Genomic DNA, 26,176 nt, shown 5'->3' with positions numbered 1-26,176 from the left:
CCTTTCTAGGGACTGTATCCATGTTGGCACAATTTTCAGGCGACTGTTGAGCTTCTAGTATGCCACCCCCATCAGTTGGTGCCGTCCCCGGCGTTGCAGGTTCCACTGATGATGTGACTTCCACCGGCATCGTGTCTTTCGCACGTCTTGTGCCGTTATCCTCCAATATGACTGTTTCTTCCACTTTTGTGCCCTCTTCACTGTTGTTCTCTATCCAGATTTCACCTTCTTCTCTCTCCGTTTCCCCCATCTTCCATGTTTGTATCTGAGACTCCTTCCTCATCTTCATCGACGTCATCTTCCTCTGACTCTGATGACTTCTCGTAGAAATCAGAACTCGTATCCCACTTAAACGGGACCCAGTATTCTTCACTGTTGGGCTCACCAACACTCCTGCCGTGTTCATGGATCTCATGAACTGCGTGTGCATGCTGATGTTTTTCGGTCTGTGATAGTTTTTCGGTATGTGATAGTTTTCATTGGTTTGTTCGAAGACACGAGAGCAACATGAGGAGCACTTGCGGGAGGTTCTAGATACTTTAGGGAGGGAGAGCTTGTATGCTAAGTTCTCCAAGTGTGAGTTATGGTTGCACGAGGTGCAATTTCTTAGGCACCTTGTCAACTAGAATGGGATTTCAGTTGACCCGACCAAGGAGGAGGTCGTGATAAGATGGGAGGTTTCGAGGTCTTTATCCGAGATTCGGAGCTTCCTGGGACTGGCAGGCTACTATCGGAGATTCATTCAGGATTTCTCCAAGATAGTTGTGCCCCTGATCAGGTTGCGAGGAAAGCCATGGTTTTTTCGTTGGGGGCTTGAACAGCAGCCTGCGTTTGAGACTTTGAGACAGAGATTGTACGAGGCACCAATCTTAGCCCTGCCAGAGGGCATGGAGGATTTTGCAGTATATTGCAATGCGTCCATCTCTGGTTTGGGCGTGGTATTGATGCAGAGAGGGCATGTTATCGCTTACGCCTCGAGGCAGTTGAAGTCTCACGAGGCGAATTATCCGACACATGAGTTGGAGCTAGGGCTATTGTGTCCGCCCTCAAGATTTGATGTCATTACCTCTATAGGGTTTGTTGTACTATTTACACGGACCATAAGAACCTGAGGTATCTCATGGACCAGCCAAATCTGAATATGAGGCAACGTTGGTGGCTTGATGTGGTAAAGGATTATGATTGTGAGATTCTCTACCACCCCAAGAAGGCCAATGTCGAGGCCAACGCGCTTAGCCACAAGGAAGCGTCGATCGGAGATGTCTGTATGAGGATGATAGTTGTGACTCCACTATTGGAGCAGATTCAGGAGGCCCAATAGGAGGCCAGGAAGGAGGAACATCTGAAGAGCGAGCCAACTGTGGGTCAGCTTTCCTCATTCGATTATGATAGTCGGGGATTGTTGACTCTTCACCATAGGGTGTGGGTTCCATATCATGGAGGTGTACGCTAGATATTGTTAGAGGAGGTGCACAGATCTAGGTTTTCTATCCATCCCGAGGCGATGAAGATATACAAGGATCTTTATCTTAATTATTGGTGGCCCTGTATGAAGAGGGATGTAGCTTGGTTTGTGGAGAGGTGACTGACCTGCAGGAAGGTCAAGGCTGAGCACCAGAGACCTCACGCCAAGGTCCAACTGTTGGATATCCCATTGTGGAAATGGGAGGATATTACTATGGATTTCATCACAAAGCTTCCCGAGACCGTGCGGGGAGTGGATTCGATTTGGGTCATCATTGATCGATTGACCAAGAGCGCCCATTTTATTCCGGTTCAGGAGAGCATTTCGGCCGAAAAGTTGGCCAACATTTATATCAGTGAGGTAGTCGCGCGGCACGGGGTGCCAGTTTCAGTGATTTCCAAAAGGGATGTACGATTCACTTCCAGGTTTTGGAAGAAGTTTCATGACGAGCTGGGTACTCGTCTGCATTTTAGCACCACCTTTCACTGGCAGACGGATGTTCAGAGCGAGCGGACCATCCAGACTCTGGAGGATATGCTGCGAGCGTGTATTTTAGACTTCAGAGGTAGTTGGGATACTTACCTTCCTCTAGCATAGTTCTCCTGCAATAATAGCTATCATACGAGTATTGACCGTCCTGCTTTCGAGATATTGTTGGGAGGAAGTGCAGTGTAACAGCCCGGATTCCCAGGTATCTTTACTTTCATAATTTTGATATTCTGTGAGGGGACTCGGAGAGTTGGAGGTCGAAATCGCCGAGTCGGGTCGCGGTTTTGGGCGGAGGTTCGCGTCCGGACTCGGCGAGTCCAAGGGATGGACTCGGCGAGTCCACGCTGTTTAATGAAACCCTAATTTCCCGGTCCTAAGCCCTATTTAAAGGACCTTATGGCCTTCATTTGCGGCCACCTTGAACCCTAAGTGCACCCATACGACTGTGAGCCCTTATGAGTGTGATAATAGGCCATTTGTTCATCATTTTGTGTATTATTGCAAGAAAGGAGGGAGAAGATCAAGCTTGAAGAGTTAGGGAGCTTGGATCTGCTTCTATTTCATCAAGGGAACCTTCTTGAGGTAACTTTCAGAGCTAAACTTCGTATTTTGGGTTGATGTGTCAAATCTAGGGTTTCTTCTTGCCTTATTTGGCTTAAATTGGAAGTATGAAAGGTCCCATGGAGATATGGAACCTAGATCTGGACCTTAGCAGGTCCAGGAGGCCCCATATGACAAGCTTTATGTCCATTCTTTTGAGTTAGAAGCTAGGGTTGCCATATTAGAGGTTATTTCTCCAAAATGAGCCTTGTATACGTTGCATGGCGACCAAGACTGAGACTTTACGTGATAAATAAGCTTGGGAAGGCCAGATCTATGTGTGTATGGAACGGATCTGACCCCAAAGCCAGTTTTAGCTGATGCATGGCATGGACTCGCCGAGTCTGAAGAACAGACTCGACGAGTCGCTTGAAGATTGTCCTTGAGACCACCCAGTGTGTAGTCCTGCCGAGTTGTGGGTGACTCAGTGAGTCGTAGAGAGTTAGAAAGGTGTTGACAGGTGGACCGAGTCAAGTTGGGACTCGCCAAGTCGTCCTTGCGACTCGGCGAGTTGAATCGCGGTGGCCCCGTGATTCAGGCCCAGGTGGAACTCGTCGAGTCGGGGGAGTACTCGACGAGTCAAAGGGAAAATCCTTGCGAGTTGGTTAAAACGCGTAGACTCGCCGGGTCACTATAGTGCACTCGCCGAGTCCGGTCCAATTGACCAAAGACTGTTGACCAAGTCAACCTGTGTTGACTTGATATGGATGGTCAACCTTAGTGGTACAAGTAATAATTATAGATTCATGATATCATAGGAGGATTACAGCTCGAGGATTCGAGCACGAGTGATTCCAGGGTTCACGATTAGCGAGGCATACGAGGTGAGTCTTCTCACTATACTATACCCGGAAGGGTTTGACTGTGTGACCGGAAGGTCGAATATGATATGAGATATATGTCTTATGTGTGATAAGTTATTCGTTATATGTGCCATGTATGATATGCTTGATTTGGGCCAGAAGGCGTGGTCATATGGATCGTAAGGTTGACGTGGGTAGGACCGGAAGGTTTACCCAGTCGGGACGGAAGTCCCCTGAGACACATGGACCGGAAGGTCAAAGCTTGGAAAGGCGTACGTGCGTAGGTTGTATTTTGGGGAACTCACTAAGCATTTATGCTTACATTGGTTGTGTTATGTGTTTCAGGTACTAGCGAGGACCGTGGGAAGGCGTCGGCGTGATCGTACACACACTCGGGGAAACCATTTTGTGATCGTTTGTTATGTAATCGGTCGTGACTAAATTGTTACATTGGAAGCTAAACTTATTACTCAATGTTTTGATGATTGTAAAAATGAAAAATTTTTGGTTTCGGAATTTATGACGTCACATGCAGGACCCCAAATGCTGGGGTGAGGTTGGTTAGAGGGTTATGGGGAGTACCAAAGTGGTAGTCAAGACTACGTGAGGATCCAACATGTACGGAGCAGGCTTCAGGCTGCTCACAGTCAGCATAAAAGTGATGCCGACAAGCGTCGATCAGATCTGGAGTTTCGGGTCGAGGATATGGTGTTCCTGAAGTTGTTGCATTGGAAAGGCATCATACGATTTAGGAGGTGGGGCAAGTTGGGCCCCAGGTATATTGGACCCTTCATGGGTATAGCCCGAGTGGGCAACATGGTATATAGGTAGGATCTGCCAGCCGAACTTAGTTAGATTCATAGCACCTTTCACGTCTCTAGTTGCAGAAGTGCCCGGTAGATGAATCGGCAGTTGTGCTTTTAGAGGATATTCAGGTTAATGACAGCCTGAATTACATCGAGCAACCAGTAGCAATCCTTGATAGGAAGTCAAGGGATTTGAGGCACAAGAGAGTGGAGCAGGTAAAGGTGCAATGTCAGCACCGCAAGGGCTCAGAATGGACTTGGGAGCCAGAGGACGATATGAGGGAGCATTACCCTGAGCTTTTTCAGGACCCAGTAGCAGACTTCGAGGATAAAGTCGAAAATGAGTGGGGAAGATTTGTAACACTCGATCCCTGATATGCTTCCTTTCAAGTATTTCTTATGTTTTTCTCTGGGACTTGACGAGTTGGTGGCCCAACTCGTCGAGTTGAGTCATGATTCGCGGGGATTTTAAGTGACCTATTTGACGAGTTGGGAGACTGACTTGGCGAGTAGGTGTTGTTTGGGTGAAACCCTAATTTTGAGGGTTTGTGCCCTATTTAAACAACTTATCTCAGCCTCCACAATCCTTATTACTCCCAGAAAGCATTATCTCGAAACCTAGCCTTGTGTGAGTGTCCTAAGGCCATTTTGGTGCATTTTGGTGCATTTTGGTGGATTGTGAAGCTTGAAAAGAGGAAGGAAGCTTGAGAGTTCGAGTTGGGCTTGGGGATCCAGAGATTTTGTTCCATTTCTAGCTCATTCAAGGTAAAATGCCCCTGTCTTGGTCTTCCATGTGTTTATTCATCCTTAGGGCTTGGATTTTGAGTATCTTTAGGACTTTCTAAGCCATTTTCGGATTTGTGAAGAGTTCTATGGAGTTTTGACTTTAGATCTGGGTCATTGGAAGGGTCGCATGGCATAAAGGTGCCAACTCTATGGCCATGGGAGCCCCATGCTCTTTGTAGAACATATTTTATGGCTTTTTGAGCTAACGATCCCTTGCATGTGCACCAAGCTTGGAACTTTACGTGTAAAATGGACATTAGGTGGCCACATCTATGATTTTGATGTGTTAAGACCCAATTAAATCGACTGTATAGTAATGATCAAGGATGGACTCGGCGAGTTGTTCTTGAACTCGTTGATTCGGGGTGTAATGACCACTAAATCCTTTCTGTCAATGGAGCAGATGAGAGTGTGGAAGGTCCCTCAGTTGTTTAGGCTCATAAGGGACCTGGGAATCATGGAACTCGACAAGTTGTTCATACAAATCGGTGAGTCATAGACTGGACGCATTCATATGCTGAAGATGAACTCGACAAGTTCAAGGAAGAACTCGTCGAGTCGGTTGAAGATTGGATATAGTGTTGTTGAAGGTGAACCTGTCAAACTCTTGCTAGACTCGACGAGTGGGGATGGGTTTGTAGTATTATGTGGACGAAGGAACTCGGCGAGTTGGCGGACTAACTCGGCGAGTCTGGTCAACCAAAGAGTTGACTTGGCCAAGGTTTGAATTTGACTTTGACTTTAACTTGGATACAAGTTGACCCTTGTAGGGGTTGTGAGTACAAATTGATAACTTTGCAGGGTTTTCGTGTAGGGATTGAGGAGTCGAGGAGAGCCGACTTTCACAATGAGGATAGTACAGACCTTACACTACATCGAGGTGAGTTACCTTCCAGCAGGGGTGGGTCTAAGGCCACAATATCGGCTTACCAACAAGAGTAATTGATAGATAATTGTCTTTGTGATAATTGTCTTGGTATGCTTATGTGATATGCTTATGAGACATGCTTATGTGATGTGCTATATAAGTTAGTGGTAGTTGTATGGATTAGTTTTCCCTGACTCGGTTGTTATGACTAAAGGGTAGGTCAGTACCCTAGATATGCCTAATCGTATAACTATATTTGTTTTGTATGATAGAGGTAGGGGTGAAATAGTCCCTGTTGCCAGTTGAGATAGACCGGAGGGTAGTCGACACCCCAGAACGGCCTGACATGGGTAGGTTAGCACCCCAGAATGGCTTGACATGGGTAGGTCAGCACCCCAGAATGGCTTGACATGGGTAGGTCGGGCACCCCCAGAATTGTCCGGTAGTATGCATGCTATATGATTGTATGGTATGTGGTATGATGCGGGAACTCACTAAGCTTTGTACTTACAGTTTCATTTTGGGTTTCAGGTACCTCTTCATCTAAAGGGAAAGAGTCGGCGGTGTAGTAGCGCATCACACACATATGGTTTCCAAATGGAGTTTTCTGGGATTGTACTCTGATTTTCATTATTTATGATGATATGGTTTTCATACATGTTGTTATGGTTTTTATAAATTGATATGACATTGGCCATGTTTAGTAAACTATGTTATGAATCTCTTGATTAAAAATGAAATTTTTGGCCTCGAATTTTCGGATGTTACAATAATAACTACTCCATTCGTCCCATAATTATTGTCAACTTTTAACTTTTGATGTCTTTATTTTTCAACTTTGACCTTAAATATTTTTAGTTGTGTTATATATTACTTGATGAAACTTAAAAAAATAAAGACATTTAAAATACAATCCATTCATATATTTTTGCATCAAGTATTATATATATATATATATATATATATATATATATATATATATATATATATATATATATATATATATATATATATATATATATATATATTTAAGGTCAAAGTTGAAGAATAAAGACTTCAAAAATCAAAAGTGGTCAATAAATATAAGACAAAGGTAATATAAGATAATAATATGTTTTCTAGAAAACATCTATCTGTAAATCGAAAAAGAAAAAAGAAAAAAAAAATACAATATGACCACTCTTAAAGGGGATCAATGGATAAATTTACAAAAAAAAAAAAAAAAAAAAAGATAATTCCAATACTCAAATTGAACATGAAATATCACAAATGATAATGAAAAGAGTCACAATGATAATGAGATTAACACATAATGTCACTAATGAAAATGAAAATAACACTAATGAGAATGAAAATGATAACGAAAATTATGTCACTAATGTAGGGTCGACTCTATGTAGAGGTTTTTTATGCTAAGACTTAGGACCCCCATTTCTAAGGGGCCCCAAAGTCCATTAAAAATTGAATCCGGTAACCACAAAATAAATCAAGCAAAAGAATAAATCAACGACCGCTACACTCATGATATTGAAACGACACCACATTCTTCTACCGATTCTAATTTCTATGACATATTCATGTCATCCGTTTCTGATCTACGAGTGAATGAGTCTGACGCAATACACTTTCATCTTCTATTATTCTGACTTTTATCTTGATTCTCGATTCAAATCCTCATTGGTATGTGTTTCAGTTTTCTATTATGGTACTATTATATTGTTTTCCTTTCCTTAATCTATTCCAATATTCTTTCTCGATTCTCTGTTAGAAGACTTCCACATGTATTATCATTTGTTGAAATGGATATTACCAAATTCACATCTTATAACATTTTATTTATGGATCTTATGACTCCATACGAGTCTTTGCATTGTTTTTCTGTTATTTTATGGCGTCCATAGTGATAGTGATGGAACGCTGAAACTATATGACAATTTCATGCATAGGAACTTTAAAATGTACGATTTGAGAAATAGTTTAAGAATCAATTAAGGATTTCAAGTTGTTCACATAGAATAACCAGAAACCCTTGAGCATACTTTATTCGTTTAGAATATACCAAGTTGTAAAAATCGCTTAGCGGTCGACTGACGATAAACGATTAATCGGACTAGACGGAGATTAATCGGGATCCCGACGTTATTAATAAAATTATTTAAAAAAATAAATATTTCCTAAAAAAAGTAAGTATTTGAAAACTTAAAATTTTATAATTTTGAAATTTTGAAAATTTAAGTATAATATTTTAATATTTGAAAAGTAAGAAATTTGAAAACTTAAAATTTTGATGTAATATTTGAAAATTTAAAATTATAAATTTTTTGAATATTTCCCGCATATGACCGCCGAAGACCACCAAGCCCGAGTTTGACCAATTTCCGCCAAACACCCTAATCATAATTGGTTCAAAGCCGTTAAACGATTAATGGCTGAGTAATCGGCCGCCAATATCGATTTCTGCAACAGTGGAATATAGCAAGTTTGTTATATTCTAGTCCTAAATACCATAAATTATTAACATTGAATGACAGTTTTTATTAACATGTTTGTTAAGTACTTTTGTTATATTAGATATTATAATCTTATAATTTTTCAAATGCTTGTTGATTTAGATTATCACAATAGTAAAAGTCCTTTATACCATATTAATATTGTCCATAAAAAACATAAATGGTGAACTTATATGTGAATACAATTGAGGAGTACAACAAACGCTAAAATGACCAAAATTTTGGTTCGCTTAAAGCCCTCAAAATGATTGAGCCGCCCATGCATTAATGAAGATGAAAATAACACTAATGAGAATGAAATTGGTAACGAAAATAATGTCACTATTGAGGATGAAAATAACGCTAATGAGAATAAAATTAGTAATCAAAATGATATTGAATGAAAACAACCATCAATTTGTTCCTCCTTTAAATATTTATGATCCAAGTAATTGAGATAATATTTACAATAAATTAAGGGAGTTTCTAGTTGAAAAAGGAGCAATTATAAAATTAAATCTTATGTCTCCTAAAGATAATTTATCCAGATATTTTTCTTATGGTGTTTATACTAGAAAAATAGGTAATGGTGAAACAAGTGATCGAAAATGTTTAATTTATTCTTAACAAGTAGATAGTAGATAAAATATTTTGTTTTTCTTATAAATTGTTTAAATCTATTAATAATAATAATCAAATTTCTTTGGTAAATAATAGATTTAATAATTAGAAACACCTTTTTGAAAACTTAATAAACATGAAAATATTGCTCAAACATATTTTATTTGTGTGATCTTGGAATGAGCCAATAATAAGATTGAATAAGAATAAAACGAGTGATAAAGACTTACAACAATAATATATAAAAGAAAAAAAGCGTTGGCGAAAAGTTTTAAAAAGAATAATGTTTGCCGTGAAATATTTATCAAAAGACAACTTGGCATTTCGAGGATCTAATTAACGAGATGCCACCGTTAATGAATTATAAAGTATAATGTCGTTCTTTGAGAAATATAGAAACAAATGATTTGCCATAGTTTAGATAATGTTTAAGTTATAGCAATTGGTATGGATGTTGAACCTACATTTCAAATAAGAAGTCAAAGTTACTAGAAAAAGAAAATTTGATGAACCTGATAATGCATAAAAATTACAGTCAACCGAAGAATCGTTTAGGATTAAATATTTGATGGTTGGTGTTGATGGGATAATTGTTTCATTAAAAAGTAGATTTGAGAAATTAACGATCTTTGAAAATACTTTTTAGATTTTTATATGATTCAAAAAAGTTGAAGTCATTCAATGACACTGAAATTAAAAAAAAAAGATTATATTAATTTCACAAAACACTTTTCTCACGATAACTTGTGATGTAGATTCAAATAATTTGTTTTTTGAACATCAAGTATTGAAATTAACTTTGCCAAAAGTTTTTATGTATGCTGTTGAAATTCTAGACTTTGTTAAAACTGAAAATTGTTGTCCGCATGTTTCATTGCATATGGAATATTATTAAAAATATATGCTACTGCGCATTAGTCGATTGAAATTTTACAAAATTACTGTTATTAGAAAGCTAGTTGAGATCATTTATGTCGCAAGAAAGATTAAATGATTTGGCTATGTTACGCATCGAAAAATATATATTTGACAAAATTATCATTGTTACGATGACCTTGCTTCTTGTTTTTCTTTGTTATGTTTATGGAATAAGGTTCAAAGCATGTTATAACATTTTTATTTTGTTGTTTTATATATTTATTTTAATTCGTCTGGATTATAGGCATGTTCTAAAGATTTTTTTTTCATTAGTGGGGAGTCTCAACGTACATTTGTATTAATTTTTTTTCGAGCTAATAAAAATTTTCAAAGGTGACATCCTCCTTTACCAATAAAAAAATTATATAGAGTTGGACGTGTAGAACATGAATCATTTTGAATTAAGGGTGAGAATATGAAACGTTTTTTTTTAATGATAAATTATCCTATTCCTTATGTAATCCTAAACACCATCTATATCTCCTTGATAATTGATATATTTCCCATGAAACGAACCCTTCTCATTAATTAACAATATATATTACATAATACAAGTATAAGGCTAGAATACACTAACTAATATGGGCGTAATAATACATAATAATATAAACAACATAATACACATTAACAGCCCCCCACAGTTTGAACGGGAGGTAGCTGACGAACATTCAAAATGGATCTAAAATCCACAAATAGAGACGAATGAAGCCCTTTCCCACAGTTTGAACGGGAGGTAGCTGACGAACATTCAAAATGGATCTAAAATCCACAAATAGAGACGAATGAAGCCCTTTGGTGAAGATATGTGCATATTGTTGAGTGAACGCACTTTGGTGACTAGATGGGCGACGCTTTTATTGAGTTCATGGCTTTAACGGGGGCTGATTCCATTATTGTTGAGTGGGGTTTGGTAGAAGACTTGCAGTAGCAACAGGATTAACAGGCTACCACCCAAAGTTCCAGCCCGGTGGCGTATCAACATGTTGACTGGAATTATGAGACCAACGACCACCATGACTTCCGCCACCCCTGCCTCATCCCCGACCACCGGTTCGACCACCCGCTGGTTGAAATTTCTCCGAATGGAAGGATTATTAATGTTTTAATGTTGCTGTTCGGAAATCAAAACAGTGGGAGAAGAAGAAGTAGCACTAGAATTTGATAGTGTAGCGATTTGTTTGAGGCGTTGTTGTTGATCCATGAGCATTGAGCATACTTTAAGGAACGAATGCAGGGGATCACTATGACAAATGATTGTAGCAATATTCTCGAACTTCAGATGTAATCCGTTGATAGTATAAATAACAATTTTCTTTTCAGGAACAGTAGAATAAATATTATCAGGCATGTCTGTAATGGATTTGATTCGAGTGCAGTAAGAGGTGATATCATAATCACCTTGAGTAATAGTGTGTAATTCATTTTCTAGTTGAATGATCTTTGTGTCATTGTTGGTGCAAAACAGGTTCTCTAGATCACTCTACATCTCGTGAGCAGAACTTACCTTCTTGAGAACCATTTGAAGCAATGGCTTCACCACATTTGTAGAAATTACACATTTGCACAATGGAAACAGTGAGTTTGAAACAAATTTCTCCATGCATCATAATTTTGTTTTTCAAGATCAGGGGCAATAGGGATGGAAGCCTTGATGTTGGAGATACCATATGGCTTTTCAATGGTGGGAACAACAGAATTGATGCGTCTAGCATGATTCAAGAAAAAGGGATTGAAAGAAGAAGAAGAATGAGAATGAATCGACAGAAGGAGAAGAAAGTAGCAGCTAGGCTGAGAAAGAATTTGAGGGGCCTAATAACAACTATCTTTTTATTTAACAACTAGTTTTTCAGCTATCAATTAGCTTTTCAGTTAACAATTAGTTTTTCAACTAGTACGTCAAAGATAGTCTTAGAAAATATAAAAATATAAAAATAGATGTAATTAATAATTATCCTAAATCAAGTGTTTAGATTTATTTTGAGCATATATACTATTGAATTAGTAGTTTATGATTTATACTACTAATAATTAATAATTAAATAAAAAAAATGCTTTATGAAAATATGATAAGAGATGCAATTTGCAATTTGCCATTAAAATTAAGAGCATGCAAAGATAAGCAAAATTTAAAAGGTTTTAAGGTCTTATTACTCTTGCATTATTATACAACTCTTGTTACATCCTTTATTAATTTTTCAAACCCTAAACTCAGTGCAGAGACTTTTACTTAAGCCGAAGCCCTCCCCTGGCTCCTAGAATAAGTGCTGGGGCTAAGCAAAAGCGACTCCTGCTGACTGAACTTTAGCTTCTGAGCGTCGTTTCTTGACAACTGATACGCGTTCGCCACCACATCCACCGGCATGCTCCTGAGCGCCGATACACGACCAGCAAGATTAGCTACCATAGCGTTGTCATTAGTCTTGAAAGAAATCCACCTTGACCCTTGTTCACCGGCTCTCTTGATCGCTGCAAAGTTTTGTGGGATCACCACCACCTGTCCCTCCCTGAGCTCATCATCGAAAACTGACTCCCCGGCGTTGTTCACGATCTGTATCCTCAAGGTTCCGTCGGTGACGTACACAAGATTGTGGGCGTTTAATGTCCAAAATGGCGCCTTAATTGCGTTCGGGTGGAGTTCGCCTCTCTCGGCGCTGAGTTGGAGTTGCCGGAGAACGGGGAATTTGAAGCTGTTGAGGTTTGAAATCCTGCCGGCTTGTGGGTTTACGAAGTCAGCGTGGGTGGGGTTATCGATGTTCTCGCTTAGCTTCAAGCTGCAAATGGTTTCTTCAAAACCGTTGCTCCGTCCACCTTGACGTCCTCCCTGTTGTTCACGTTCTTGCTGTTCTCTGGTCTGCGGTGGCCTGATGATTTGAAGATCTTGTTCGACGTTAACGATGTGACCTCTTTGGTCTCTTTGTCCTTGAAGCTTCTCAGCAGTCTCCCTGTTGACGTTGAATGCTTCTGCTAAGAACTCCACATCGAAACCGTTGAAGATATTGCCAGCATTGCGGTAGGGCTGCTCCTGCTGGGACTGGCCTTGTTGTCTGCGTGGTTGTCTCTGACCTTGTTGTTGTTCGCTTTGACCTTGAGGGTTCCCGGCGAGGAAGAATCTCTGAAACATTTAATTATAAGCTCGAATCTTTTAGTTAGTTCTAAATTTGGTAATTAATAATAGTTTAATGTAATGTAATATTATTCATCTACCCTGTGGTTTTGATCAAGCTGGTTAGCGCTGTTCTGAGTGTCGAAGAAGACTACAGCAACAAGTTCGGTCTCGCCGTCGTTATAAATCCAGTGAGCTGTTCCGGCGGGAATGGCAACAACATCTCCCTGGTTCAAGTTCCGTACTTTCTGGTGGCGATCTTGTAACCCTTGAAACTTCTGGCCTCTGCGTTCACTCTGACCGGAAAACTGTTGTTCCTGAGAAGATTCATAGGTTTCTGGACATCCCGGCAATATAACCCCATGAACACCCCTTCCTGTAGAGATCGGATGAACAAGTCAACAACCCATGAATTCCTATTCTTAAACCAATTCAAAGTCTGGAAAGGAAAAATAAAACACCTTTTTCGATGAAGGACAAGAGAGGGGCGTTGACGTAGGATGGCAAGAGAAGTCCACCAGGTTGAATCCGGTGTCGGAGAAACTCAACGCCGGCACACTGGAACTGCTTCTCATCGGCGTTCCAGAACTCAGTGACTCCAGCTTCGGCTTGGATCCTATCGGACGGCTCAAGAGCGTCGATTCTTCCAATCTGGCACTGGTTTTGCGGGTGCTGCTGCTGTTGTTGCTGGTGGCGGGCGAGGCAGGTGGAGAGGAGTAGGAGGAATGAGAGAATCAAAGAAGCTTTGGATGCCATTGATGAAGGTGTGGCAAATGGAGAACGAGAGGTAGGTTTTTATGAAGGAAGAAGGTGAAGGAGGGAGTGACATGTAAGAGGGAATGGCATGGAAAGAAGAACACATGGAAGTAAGAGATGGTACATGTGTACAAGTTAGTGAGTGTCAATCCATGGCAGCAGGTACAAGTGTGTCTGGATATGGGCCGGTGGTCATCATCTTCATGATAACAACCTGAACGGTGACGAACAATCACTCAGAAGTAAGCTAGATACATTCTAAGAGAAATTGAGTAAACATATTTTCTAATAGTTTTATAAAAGAACCATTTTCTTAAGAACTAACAATATAGTCCGAAACACATTTCGGACACTTGTTTAATAAGGGTCACCAGAAGCTTAATCCCATCCGTAAATATGTAATCTCACATCCGAAAAAAAAATTAAAATAAATACTAACATATAAGGTAGTGAATAATCATTTCTATCGGTTTTAGAAAATAGAACATCATTATTCTTTTAAGTTGATTATGGTTGAACTAGTAATGATTCTAACAATATGCTCCCCTTATATATACCATCTCAGAGAATCATTCCGGAATCGCATTCTGGACCATTGTTACATTTTGAATGTTTAGGACTACAGAAACTCAAACAAACAATTTTCAAAACACATGTGGACTGATAGCGAAAAACTCTTTTTTTTTTTGTGGTATGTATGGTTATTTTAATCTTATTAATTTATTTTTAGATTATTATTTGAACCGGAATGTATTGTGTTTTATATTTTGAAATATTAATTTAGTTGAAGTAGATGTTGGTGATATTTAAGCTTTTTGTTTGAGTTATATATGTATAAGAAACGATTAGTACAAGGGAAATCGTAGAAATGAGTCTCAGGAACAAGAACACTATGGAATCGAAGAACAAGCCTAGTCCGTAATATGTACAACTCGTCTGGAACTCATAGAGCAAGTCTAGAACTAAAAAATTACTAGTCTGGGGCAGTATGTGAATTTTAAAATTTTTGCAGCCTGACAATATATATGACGCAATTGTCGCTACAACATACAAACCCAAATTTTTTGGACGTCTTGTTTTGGTTGGTGGGTTCATGTGTCTATGGGTGTTAAATGACACCGAATAGTATGCCATTACTTATTGTTTATGGAGGTAGTTATTATTTCATGACTAATGACATTGTTTTAAAAAGAGAGTTTTCTGCCTTGTCAAGGGTTTGCGGTTCCGGGAGTATTTTGTAGCCTATTTATTGATCTCACAATTCAAAAACCGCATATTTCCATTGGTCTTGGCATCAGATTCGGTGAAAGTTGTTGAATTGCAACATGACATCAATAAAATCACTTAATGAGTTATCTGATGAAGACGTTGTCTGGCTATCCTTGTTGTTAGGATGAAAATCCTCGAAAAGATCGTTTAGATTCAAACATATTAAAGCCAAGAACACAACGATGATTCAAAACATGTTGAATGATTAAAAGTCACGTCTCAGAAGAAGTCGACAAAGAATTGCTACTTTAGAGGTGTGCTTAGGGTTACAAGATAATATCAGAGTTAACTAAAATACGATGCATACATGCATCTTAAATACTCAAACCCTAGAATAAAATACGGGAGGACAGGCCCAACCTGTTTACAAGATAGACTTAAACAAAACGCCCAAAGACAAAACATAATTATCCCAACAATCTCCCCCTTTGCGTCATTTGAGACGAGTGAACATCAATTCTGGATTCGCTTTTGTACTTCAAAAACCTTCGGAATTATGCTCAATAATGCTTTACAAACCTCTTAGGATTTGAAACCATTAATCCAAACTTCTTGTTCGTAAGTTCACATTCAGATTGATCAGACTCAGACTCATCTTCTACAACTGTCTTGCCTTTCGTAACAAGAGCCAGATATCCGATTCCAGAAACAACTTTCACTTCTTTTGTCACCTCACTTTCGTGTGCCTTCAAAATCCCAACTAGCTTGGCTAAGGAATAGTTTTTAAATTGCTCATGCGCTTTGACAGTAGAAATCACTGCCATCCACTCAGAACTAAGCCCGTTCATGAATGTAACTTTCTGTTTGATTACTTCTCGTCCAATACCATGTTTCATCATCTTACTCAGAAGATGATTGTAGCGATTGAAAGTTGAACTTAAGCTTTCTTCAGGATTTTGTACGAAAGCACCAAACTCTGAAAGCAAGAGTGTTTGAGTGGAGTGCTCAAGATCTGCATCAGTGGATTAGAGTTCCTTGAGCCTATCCCAATTGGCTTTAGCAGTATCACATGAACTAGCTAGACGAAAGGTATCAGCGGGCAAAGCGAATCTAGTGATCCTCATTACTTTACCATTGCTGATTAGCTTTTCTTTCTCATCCTGAGGAACATCCTTTACATCAAGGAACAACTGGTTATATTCCTTTTGAGTTTTAATAACTTTTCTGGTTCTAGTGTGAACAAAAGCCCCCAGTGCGATCGCTTCCCAGATGAGATAGCCATTGTCCACCAAACCAAGAACGTAATCTTCAAAGTGAAGTGCCCAAACTTCATATTCATTAGGAAAGAGAATTGGGATCCTTGTTGGCTATCCAATGTTGTTAGAAAGATTAATAGAGTTAATTGGAGAATTGTCGTGCTGCATGATGATATGATTTTGAAACCTATTAAGAATTAGATGTGTAAACTAAAATAGCTTAAAGGGTAATATCAAGATCACTATGTATTGTCAAGAGCACTATGAAAATGACTAAACAAGATACTATATTAACAGAAACCTTAATAACTTTGTAAATAGAAGAGAATTACCGAACCACCTACAACAACAACACCGAAAAAGTCGATAAACTAATCTCTGAAACAACCACCGTCATGGAGAATTACCGAACCACCTACAACAACACTGCATCCGCGAATGAAGCTCTTCATAACATGGTTGCTATGTTCAAAACTGAGAAGACAAACTTGGAGAATATTCGCACTGGCTTATAGCAGGATCATGCCTTGTTTCAAACATCCCTCACTTTGCTAATTACAAAGCTTCAGGATGATTTGGCGATGGAAATTAAGGTTATGGATGCTCTTTCCAGGAAAACAGAGAAGGTCAAAGTGCGAAGCTGCATTTTTGATGTCACTGGCTTGCTCTTAGATATCATTAAGACCAGAGACTCAATGATCTCTATCACTGTTCGCAAGCACTTGGCTGACAAACTAAGTCCTGTATTTGTGATGTTTCACCATATGCATGGTGTTTCACCTCAAGGGTCTGATCAAAAACAAGGGGGAGAAGGTGGATCTGGAAAAGTTGAACCTTTGAAAGTCCCAGCTAAGCCCATTGTCAAGAAAGAACCTAAGACCAAAGAAAAGTTAATTGAAGAAGAGCCCATAATTGATGATGATGAAGACGATGACCCTGATGAAGCTGAACTTAAAAGGCGAAAGGCTCGTGATGCTGAATTGAATAAAACTCAACGAATCATCAAGGAGGCTTAGGAAAAGGAAAGGGCAGAAAAGGAAGCTCAATCCTACATGATGTTGTAGAGTTGCCAAGCCAGTATTGGTTGGATCTTGTTGCATCCTTTAATCATCAAAATTCTCAGGATTCACAACCCGATCTTTCCATTACTCTGAAATCTTTCAGGTTTCATGCTTTCGTGAAGGTTGTGAATGCTCCTTTCACAGACAGTGGTGCTGATCAACTATTATTCTCCTTCTACTTGAAGCACATGAAGCCCCACTATGAAACTTAGAGTGAGCACATAATAATTGTTGTGAAGGTGAAGGGTTTTGAGCATCCTAACACTCCTAAGGTATTCATCCAACCCTAAATACATTGGATCTATGCTTTCATTATTATACATGCAAACATGAAGTTTCCAATGTATTGCCTTAACTAGCATTCAAAAAAATTTATACATAGTAAATAAAACAAGTTAGGAAACACACCTTTTTGTTGTGGCTTATTGCTTGGAGCTTTAATAGCTTAGAACCAATAATGTGAATGCCTCAAGTGGAATCACAAATCACCACTAACACTTTGGAACTTGGAAGAGGACTCTCTCTAGCTCAAAAATTGGCCTCACTCTTGTGTATGCTCTAGGGTGCCATTTTCTTGAACCAAAGGGCTTCTTATATAGTGGTCACATTAGGATTACACAATCTAACTCATGAATTTCCACATTCCTCATGATCCATGGGTTTGAACCTCCATGGAGCATCCATGGGTCACCACATGGGTTTAGCCCAATATAAGGAATCATGGATCATTAGCCCACATTATAAGAAAGAATGATTTACACAATCAATCTGTATATATTTAATTAGTCTCTTTTGACCACAAAATTAATTCCAAATTAATTATTGATCAATACCAATTAAATATTATGATTTCATATTAATATATTATAACTTATAATATATTAATAAATCATACATATCCTCTTCTTAAAAGTATAAATTGTTCCGGTGAAGTGCAACCCAAATGGACCATGCTAAACCGGGTCAAGTACATATCAAATATAGTTATGGACTTAGACACCTTATCCAACAATAGCTCACTGGGCCAATTGAGACTGAAAGCTTCCCCAATGCAAAGTTCAAAGTAGCGAAAGGTTTGGCTTGTCAAGCCTACGAATTCACCCTCGCAGTCTTGCCCTGTTTGAATCCAAACGATTGGATCGTACTTTATAACATGTTGTTGAGAGAGAAAGAGAAGTACTAACCTGTTATGTCCCATCTCCAAATAATGCTCAAGTATTATATTCAAGAAGTTGGATTGATGGATTTGGATATTACTGCAGTTCTAAAGAAGAAGCCGACTATCGTTCCCAAGGAAGCTTCGAAAGACTTAGAGAAATTAAAGCCAAGGAAGATATATAAGGAATGATTGTTCGTAGTGTACCGGTCCAGAGAACAAACATAAGCTGACTTTCACAAGTCTTACTTCTATCTCGAAGACAAACATATGTACAATATTGCATCTATGGAATTTGTATTGGACTTGATTACCAAGTTCAAGGGCAACGACGAGGATGATGTCAAGTGCTTTTCAGATATGATTATGTGGTATATTTAGCTTTGCAAGATGCTGCTCTACCTTATTCCAAAAATCTAGGAAGTGCAGAAGTGAATCACTTGCTGATGGACTCTAGCGTCAATTAACACAAAGGGGGAGATTGTTGAGTATTATTTTTGCATCATTGGGCTTTGTATTTATTGTGTTTTGTAAACGGGTTAGGACTATCCTACCGTATTTAATTCTAGGGTTAGAGTATATATGGTACATGCATGCCTCTTATTTTAGTTAACTCTTGATTCATCTTGTAACCCTAACACGCCTCTACAGTGAAAATTCTTCATCGAGTTTAGCTGAGGTGTGACTTTTAATTATTCGACATCTGCTTGATTATTATTGTGTTATTGCTTACCTGTTTGAATCTTATCGATCTTTAAGATTTTAATCTCTAAATGAATAATTATCAATTCAAGATAATATTATTATATTGGGTTTAAGGTTATCCATGGTTTTTAGGTTGCACTATATGAGGACCTATAAACCTTGCATTTTCGGCGAATCATTATTCTAAAGAGATAGCCAAAATTATACTATTCTCTCCCCTCTCTCTAGTCTTTGTAACGTCTAATCCCTGGTACATATTTATTTATAATTTATTCATTTTTGTATAGTTACTCGACGAGTTGGGAGCCCCGGACTCATCGAGTAGAAACGAGATTGGACGCTGGTTTTTAAGCAATCTGCTCGACGAGTTGAGAGCCCTTAACTCGATGCGTAGGTTTGTCATAGTGAAACCCTAATTTCGGAGGTTTGCACCATATTTAAGCATCTTAATCCCCAGCTTATGGCCTCATTTCCAGCCTCCAAGTCCCAAACCCTAATCCAAGAAACCTTAGAGTTGTGTGTGAGCTTTTGAACCATTTTGAGTGATCTTTGTGTGTTCTTGAAGCTTGAGGAAGAAGAAGGAGCTAGAAGGTTCAAAGAGAAGATAATAGATCCAGAAGCAATATTTCATTGCCTTCGTTTTCTTGTAATCAAGCCTCTATCTTGTCTATTAGTTTATTAAATCTCTTTATTTCCATTTATTGGGTTTTGGGGTCCAAGAAGATTAACCCTTGGGATATGGATGTCCCAAGCAAGGACCCCTTCAGATCTGGAATCATTAAGGTTGTTAAGGCATAAAGGTGCAAACTTAATTCCATTAAAGCCCCCCAAACAAGATTTAAGGTGTTAGTTTGGCCTTTTGAGCCCAAAAGGCCATGCATGGAAGGAAAGTCAGAGACCTTACGTGTTCAAATGATATTTTAGGCCTAGATCTATGTTAGTGTATGTTATCTTGGGGTAGTGTGGCTTTTGTACCAAGATCTATGTCATAAATAACTATGGTTTTAGCTAAACTCATTAAGAAGGACTATTAGCGGGTAAAGTTGGAAACTTTACCCTTAAAATGACATTTCTAGTGTATAGATGAAGTATGGGCTTTGGAGCTGAAGAGTGAGGACTTAACCCTTTAAGATGGCTCGAACAGACTAAGGAACTCGCAAGTCCAGAGAGGGACTCGACGATTTGAATCGTGCTATTGTGATTTTGTACAAGGTAGGCTTGGTGAGTCCGTGAAGGGACTCGTCGATTTCATTCTCCAAATCAAGACTATGAGTAGCCCGGGCAACTCGGCAAGTTAGATCTCGATTTCAGGATATTTGAGTTATAGAACTCGGCGAGTTGATAGGTCAACTCAGTGAGTTGGGTCAACCCATAATGTTGACTTTGACCAGGGGGTAAAATGGCCATTTTACCCTTAGAATGATTCTCAGTTTTTGACTAAGTGCTTATTGTGATAATGATAGTCGGGGAGACGTTGGAGTAGTAGTCGAGGATTCCTCACATGAGATTTCACAGTTAGCATACGAGGTGAGTTTCCTTCAATAGGAATGTGTCAAAGACACCAATGTCGGCCCGTGTAGAGTAGCTAAGTGTGGGTTGGGCCTGTATCTTAGATTTATTATGTTTAGTAGCTAATTGTGGGTTGGGCCCATATCTTAGACTTGTTTATGATTAGTAGCTAAGTGTGGGTAGGGCCCGTATCTTAGTATTATCTGAGTATGTTTATGAGTTGGTAGATTATAGTTATACTTGTTATCTGTGTGATACTTGTATGTATGTTTAGTTAGCGAAGTGTGGGCGGGGGCCCGTATCTCCCAGATTGCGGAGCGTGGGTGATGTCCATACCTCCTAGTCAATAGATTGTGGGCGAGGCCCATATCTCTGAGATAGCTGAGTGTGGGCGAGGCCCGTATCTCATTATTAGCCGAGTGTGGGTAGGGGGCGTATCTCCTTGAGTGTGGCGAGGCCCGAATCTCCTAGTTGTATGTTATATGTTATGCGTATGGTATGGGGTAGTTTGGGTAGAACCACTAAGCTCCGTGCTTACAGTTTTCAGTTTTGGTTTCAAGTACTTTTGTTAGAAAAGGGTAGAGTTTGGGATGATTGCAGTGCACACACCATTCGTTCAGCCAGGGATGTATAAAATCCAATATTTTGGGATATGATTTGATACAATATTTTATTATGATGATTTGATATACATAACTTATAATTTTTACTGTGATGTTTGATAAATTATGCTTTTCTTAAATGATTTTAAAACAAAATTTTTGGACCATATTTTGGGATGGTACAGTCTTCCTTCGTGCTAGTATGGGTGTGAACCATTAGAGGCACAATAATTGTAGCGCTTGCTTTCAAGAGATCTACAAGTGAAGGATTTTTGTTATTTACTATAATAACAACAAGGTATGTAAACCTAAATCCTTTATGATTTTCCAAATATGCTTAGGAATTCTAGGGTTTATTATGTGATGTTCTTAGTTATAGGTTCAATAGTAAAAACATAGATCCTTAGGTTGCATGTAAACTTAAGGGTTTTTAGTTTATTTGTTGTACCTAATTCTATCAGTGGTATCAAAACGTTTGGATAAGTCCTATTTTAGATAATTGTTAGTTTAATTTGATTAAAAGTGATGATTATAAAATTGGATAACTCCTACACCCTAATTTTCGAAAATTAAAGGGTTAGGATTAGGCTTAATTTAATTAGTTAATCCTTATATGATTTAATATATTTAATTAATTGTTAATTAATAGAGAAATATAAAATCGATTTTTCGGTTTATTTTAAATTTAAATTAACCTATTATTAATTTTCAAAATTAAAAAATTAAATAAACTTACTATTTTGAAAAGTTTAAAATACACCTTACATATATATATATACATATATATATATATATATATATATATATATATATATATATATATAATTGTTAATATATTATATGTATAACAATCAGTCGGTCGATTCGCTAGTATGTCTCATTCACGGCTTCGTTACATAGGTGGGGTATAAAGAAACTGCCTATAAAATGATAGTTGAATGGGTGCCCACTCTCACCCACCACTTCCTTACCATAGCGGAGGGTCGTTAGTAGAACGAATTTGATAGGACAAACTAAATCTTATTAAAATGATAATGCTATTAAAAGTACCAGAACCTTTTATTTATATTCCCATATCTAGTTACTTTAGGGAAAATGTAAATTAGTATGCTAACACATGAAATTACACATTACACTTTATAAGTCATTAGTTAACCATGTTAACCAACACAATGATAGAGACGAGTAAAGAGTTGTAATTGGTATCTCATAAATTATCATTGTTGATGGAGCGTGTGTGGTTTACCAACACATCAATTGAGATGATAAACGACAATGAGATTACCAAGAGCATTTGCATGGTTATTTACATCTTGTTTGTGATCCTTCGTATCCGAATCATAAACTGAAGAACATAATCTAAGATTACACATGCCATTGAATAGTTTCAATGCATCTCAAAAGACCCAAGGAATTTCACTTAATTTCATTTCTTTTCTGGTGAAATTGGTAAATCGTCAATTACCTACCTTTATAAAATTTACAATTAGATTACGACATCCTTTTTCTAAGTTGTGAATTATATAGTTGTGTCCTAGCCTTAGTATTTAACTTTGGGTTACTTTATTAAGAATTATTCTTGTCTAACTAAACTACCTTTTTTTTATAGATCTCTACGCCAGCTGATGCTTCTGCTTCCTCCTCCTCCAATGGTGACATTGGATGGAACCAAATATAATGACTGGATGTGCAACATAAAGATGTCCCTTAATGAAATCGACGAAGAGAAGGCCACTCTTAAAGAATTAGCCTCCTACAAGAAACACTATAATGATGCGAAAAAAGTTGATTGCATCATGGTCACCACTATGACCCCTAAGTTGTGGAGATTTTATGAGGACTACTGGCCGTATAAGATGAACAAGGACCTTGTGGAAAAGTTCCACAAACGAGCTCATCAAGAAAAGTGTGAGGTGGTCAAATCCATGATGGCATGCAAGATGAAAGAGGGAGAATCAGTATATGACCATGTACATAGAATGTAATGATACATGGAATGCATTGTTAGGTTAAATGTACACTTTGAGGAAGAGTTGGATACTGATATAGAGCTAAACTCCTTACCAAGTTGTTATGATCAGTTAATCTTGACCTATTCTGACATCCCACAATTTAGGGAAAATATTATAACCGGCCAGTTAACCGTGAATCTCGTCATAATCTGACTTATTGAGTTTTAGTGCATCTAAAGTAAAATATATATAATATTATTTCAATTATTATATGGTGTCAGATGCTACCTTACTTCCAAATGTGTAATCGCGTAAAACCGAATCGATCAATTAAGGGACTTGCACACCTCAAATGGTATTCTGAAAGCATTTTTGGACTCAGGCAACAACGTAATATATAATTTCATATTTGAAATATTTTTAGTAAAAATGTTAACAAAAGTTGAAAAATCAGACGTTTTCAGGATTTTTAATCACAAAACATTAAACTATTTATTTCGACATAATTTCTATTATTAGTTATGTATTTCGGAATAGTACGTAAATCAAACCCGATTGATGTGGATTATAACGATGGAAATAGCCTAACACTCATAAATTCGTAAACAACTATATATATATATATATATATATATATATATATATATATATATATATACATATACATATATATGTATGTGTATACGAGTATGAGATATGCTTTTATGGTCAAATGTATAGCATATTTACTAAGAGTTTTTATAAAATATACAATATGTGACAATTATATAAACTCAATGCATAGCTGTTATATAATTAAAATAACACTGAATATATAAATATTTATATAAATCACATATCATGTTTTTTAAATACCAATTGCTACATATACACCAATTTGGACATCTATATTATAAATCTTCAATTCCTTATATATCGCATTAACATACATTGTATATCTGTCAATTTTTAATCTGACAAACCAAGATTTAACAAATTAATAAATTTTACATTTTTAACATATGGATTTCAATTCCTTATCGACCATCAGAACTCCCTCCCTTTGCCTTCAATCGATCCGAATTGCCAGACTGCTAGCCTCTTTGTGCACCCTTCTCGCTTACCGACACGCTTTACCCTCTTCAAGATCAGTCATCGATCGATGCTTGATTCCCTTCATGTTTTCTCCCGTTCATCTGTTTCCTTCATAAATTTCCTTAACGATTCACATCCCCCGAACAAAACAAGAGACGGGGTGTAAAAAGCCTTAGCCCCCTTTGTATTTCAACAAAATGACTAAGATGCCCTCCATATTAAACATGTTATTCAAAATAAGTCCTAAACCCTTAAATATTGAACCCAATTATTTAAACAAACCCTTCATTTGATAAATCTTTACCAAAACAATCATATTCGTTAAATTAAATTACCGAAAAGCACCTATATTTTAGTGAAGTTACCAAACAGCCTCTAATAGTTTGATTCTTTACAAAACGATCCCTAAAGTATCTCAAAGTTCAAGAGTTGCGGATTTTCGGTTCACATGACGAGTTTCTCATAAGAAAACGAATTCAAACAAATGGAACTCACGCTTCGAGGGTAAGTGTTACGACCCCACTTTTATATATTTTTGTTGTGTGTGTGTGTGTGGGGGGTGGGGGGGGGGGGGGAATACATGTATTACTTATATATCATATATATATTTCTTACATGCTTTGTTTATACAAACATCATTGCATAGAAATATTATTTACTACTCTACTACTTACGGTACGGGGAATCTGGTTTGAAGGGTCGTATAGGGTTTTTGGATTTCAGAAAGGCTTAAATGCTAAAATGGTCGTGCCCTCCGGTGTTTCATGTCTAGCCCTCGTCTGTACATGGCAGTACGTGTACTAAATAATATTTATCGTACAAAATACACATGAATTATCATTATTTTGTGTAAGCACATTTCTAGCTTGTGAAATGCGACACCAAAATTTTTTCAAAAATTTTAAACTTTTAAAACTCATCTTAAATTAAATCAAACAACTGGAAAAGTCGTAACACAATCCATAAAACTTAACAATCATATAAAATAAGTGCGGAAGAAATAACAATAATAAGGTCCCAACAAAAATAACTAGTAGCGATGTCCTGGTGCTCCATGTTAAGCCTTAGCCTCTTTAATCTTAACACATGAAAAGTTATAAAGTAAACTGTAAGCACAAAGCTTAGTGAATTAAAACATAGACATTGTACTAACATTCATATTTACTAAAAGTAATCCATTTTCCAATTATACTTGTATAATAAGGGCAAAGAACGAATCAACTCCAATAATACAAGAAGGACTTGTAGGTTTGAACCGCACCGGGAAGATCCCGTATCACTTGGCCCTAACCACCGCACCTCACGATGAGTATTGCGTTGGTGATTTTACCAACCCACCGCACCGGTGAATCCGTATCCTTTGATGGTGTCCCCATATCCATGATTAGTTACATACAGTACACATGTACAAATTAAAACAATAGTTATATAGCATGCTTTTATAATAAATTCAAATAATCACACACGAGCTAACTAGCAAACACAATCATCGATACAACGGTCTGAGAGAACTCACCTTGAGTGAGTAGTAAGGATAGCTAACAATCAAATATTGCTAACAAGATTGATCAAACTTCAAAACCTCACCTAAGAAGGACTAAAGGTTAGAAAGGATAAGTAATGAAGGTATGAGTTGAGAAAATAGTAATCACAGCAAGGTCTCTAAAACATACCTACTGTTTAAAACGGATTTACTCAAAAATCTAAAACAGAAACCTAGCTTTAACTAAATTTTGTAGGAAACTATGATTGTTCAGGATTCCAGAACTATAAAGAACTCCTTCTAACTCCAAAGCATGAATTAAATATGAATTTTACAAAAAGGTGTATCACATCTGTCTCCAACAATACAGTCAAGTGAAGTCACGGAGTTGGAATTGAATGAAAAGCATTTCCCAAACTCCAGATATAAAATTCACATTGTGGACAATCACAACACTAGCAAAAG

General features: G+C 37.7%; 1 protein-coding gene across 1 annotated transcript; it reads right to left on the bottom strand.

Annotated features, from left to right (window-relative positions):
• Positions 1-11,992: 11,992 nt before the first annotated feature.
• LOC145048558 (11S globulin seed storage protein G3-like) lies at positions 11,993-13,752 on the bottom strand. The gene is made up of 3 exons (XM_078997091.1): positions 13,410-13,752; positions 13,050-13,324; positions 11,993-12,957 (listed from the first exon to the last, which is right to left on the bottom strand). Exons 1-3 carry the CDS (start codon positions 13,702-13,704, stop codon positions 12,073-12,075), a joined length of 1,455 nt encoding a protein of 484 aa, XP_078853217.1. The 5' UTR covers positions 13,705-13,752; the 3' UTR covers positions 11,993-12,072.
• Between the last annotated feature and the right edge of the window lie 12,424 nt (positions 13,753-26,176).

This window comes from Lactuca saligna, chromosome 5, assembly GCF_052625555.1.
Source record: "Lactuca saligna cultivar CGN05327 chromosome 5, ASM5262555v1, whole genome shotgun sequence".
NCBI classification, from domain to species: domain Eukaryota; kingdom Viridiplantae; phylum Streptophyta; class Magnoliopsida; order Asterales; family Asteraceae; genus Lactuca; species Lactuca saligna.
Note: the sequence above shows the minus strand (reverse complement) of the source record. Positions and strands in the feature narration are given on the sequence as shown.

Excerpts from the sequence above, each read along its gene's own strand:
- LOC145048558 (XM_078997091.1), bottom strand. The coding sequence starts at position 13,704 with ATGGCATCCAAAGCTTCTTTGATTCTCTCATTCCTCCTACTCCTCTCC. Across the intron at positions 13,325-13,409 it reads CTTGTCCTTCATCGAAAAAG|GAAGGGGTGTTCATGGGGTT; the intron begins GTGTTTTATTTT and ends CGATCTCTACAG. Across the intron at positions 12,958-13,049 it reads AGCTTGATCAAAACCACAGG|AGATTCTTCCTCGCCGGGAA; the intron begins GTAGATGAATAA and ends TAAATGTTTCAG.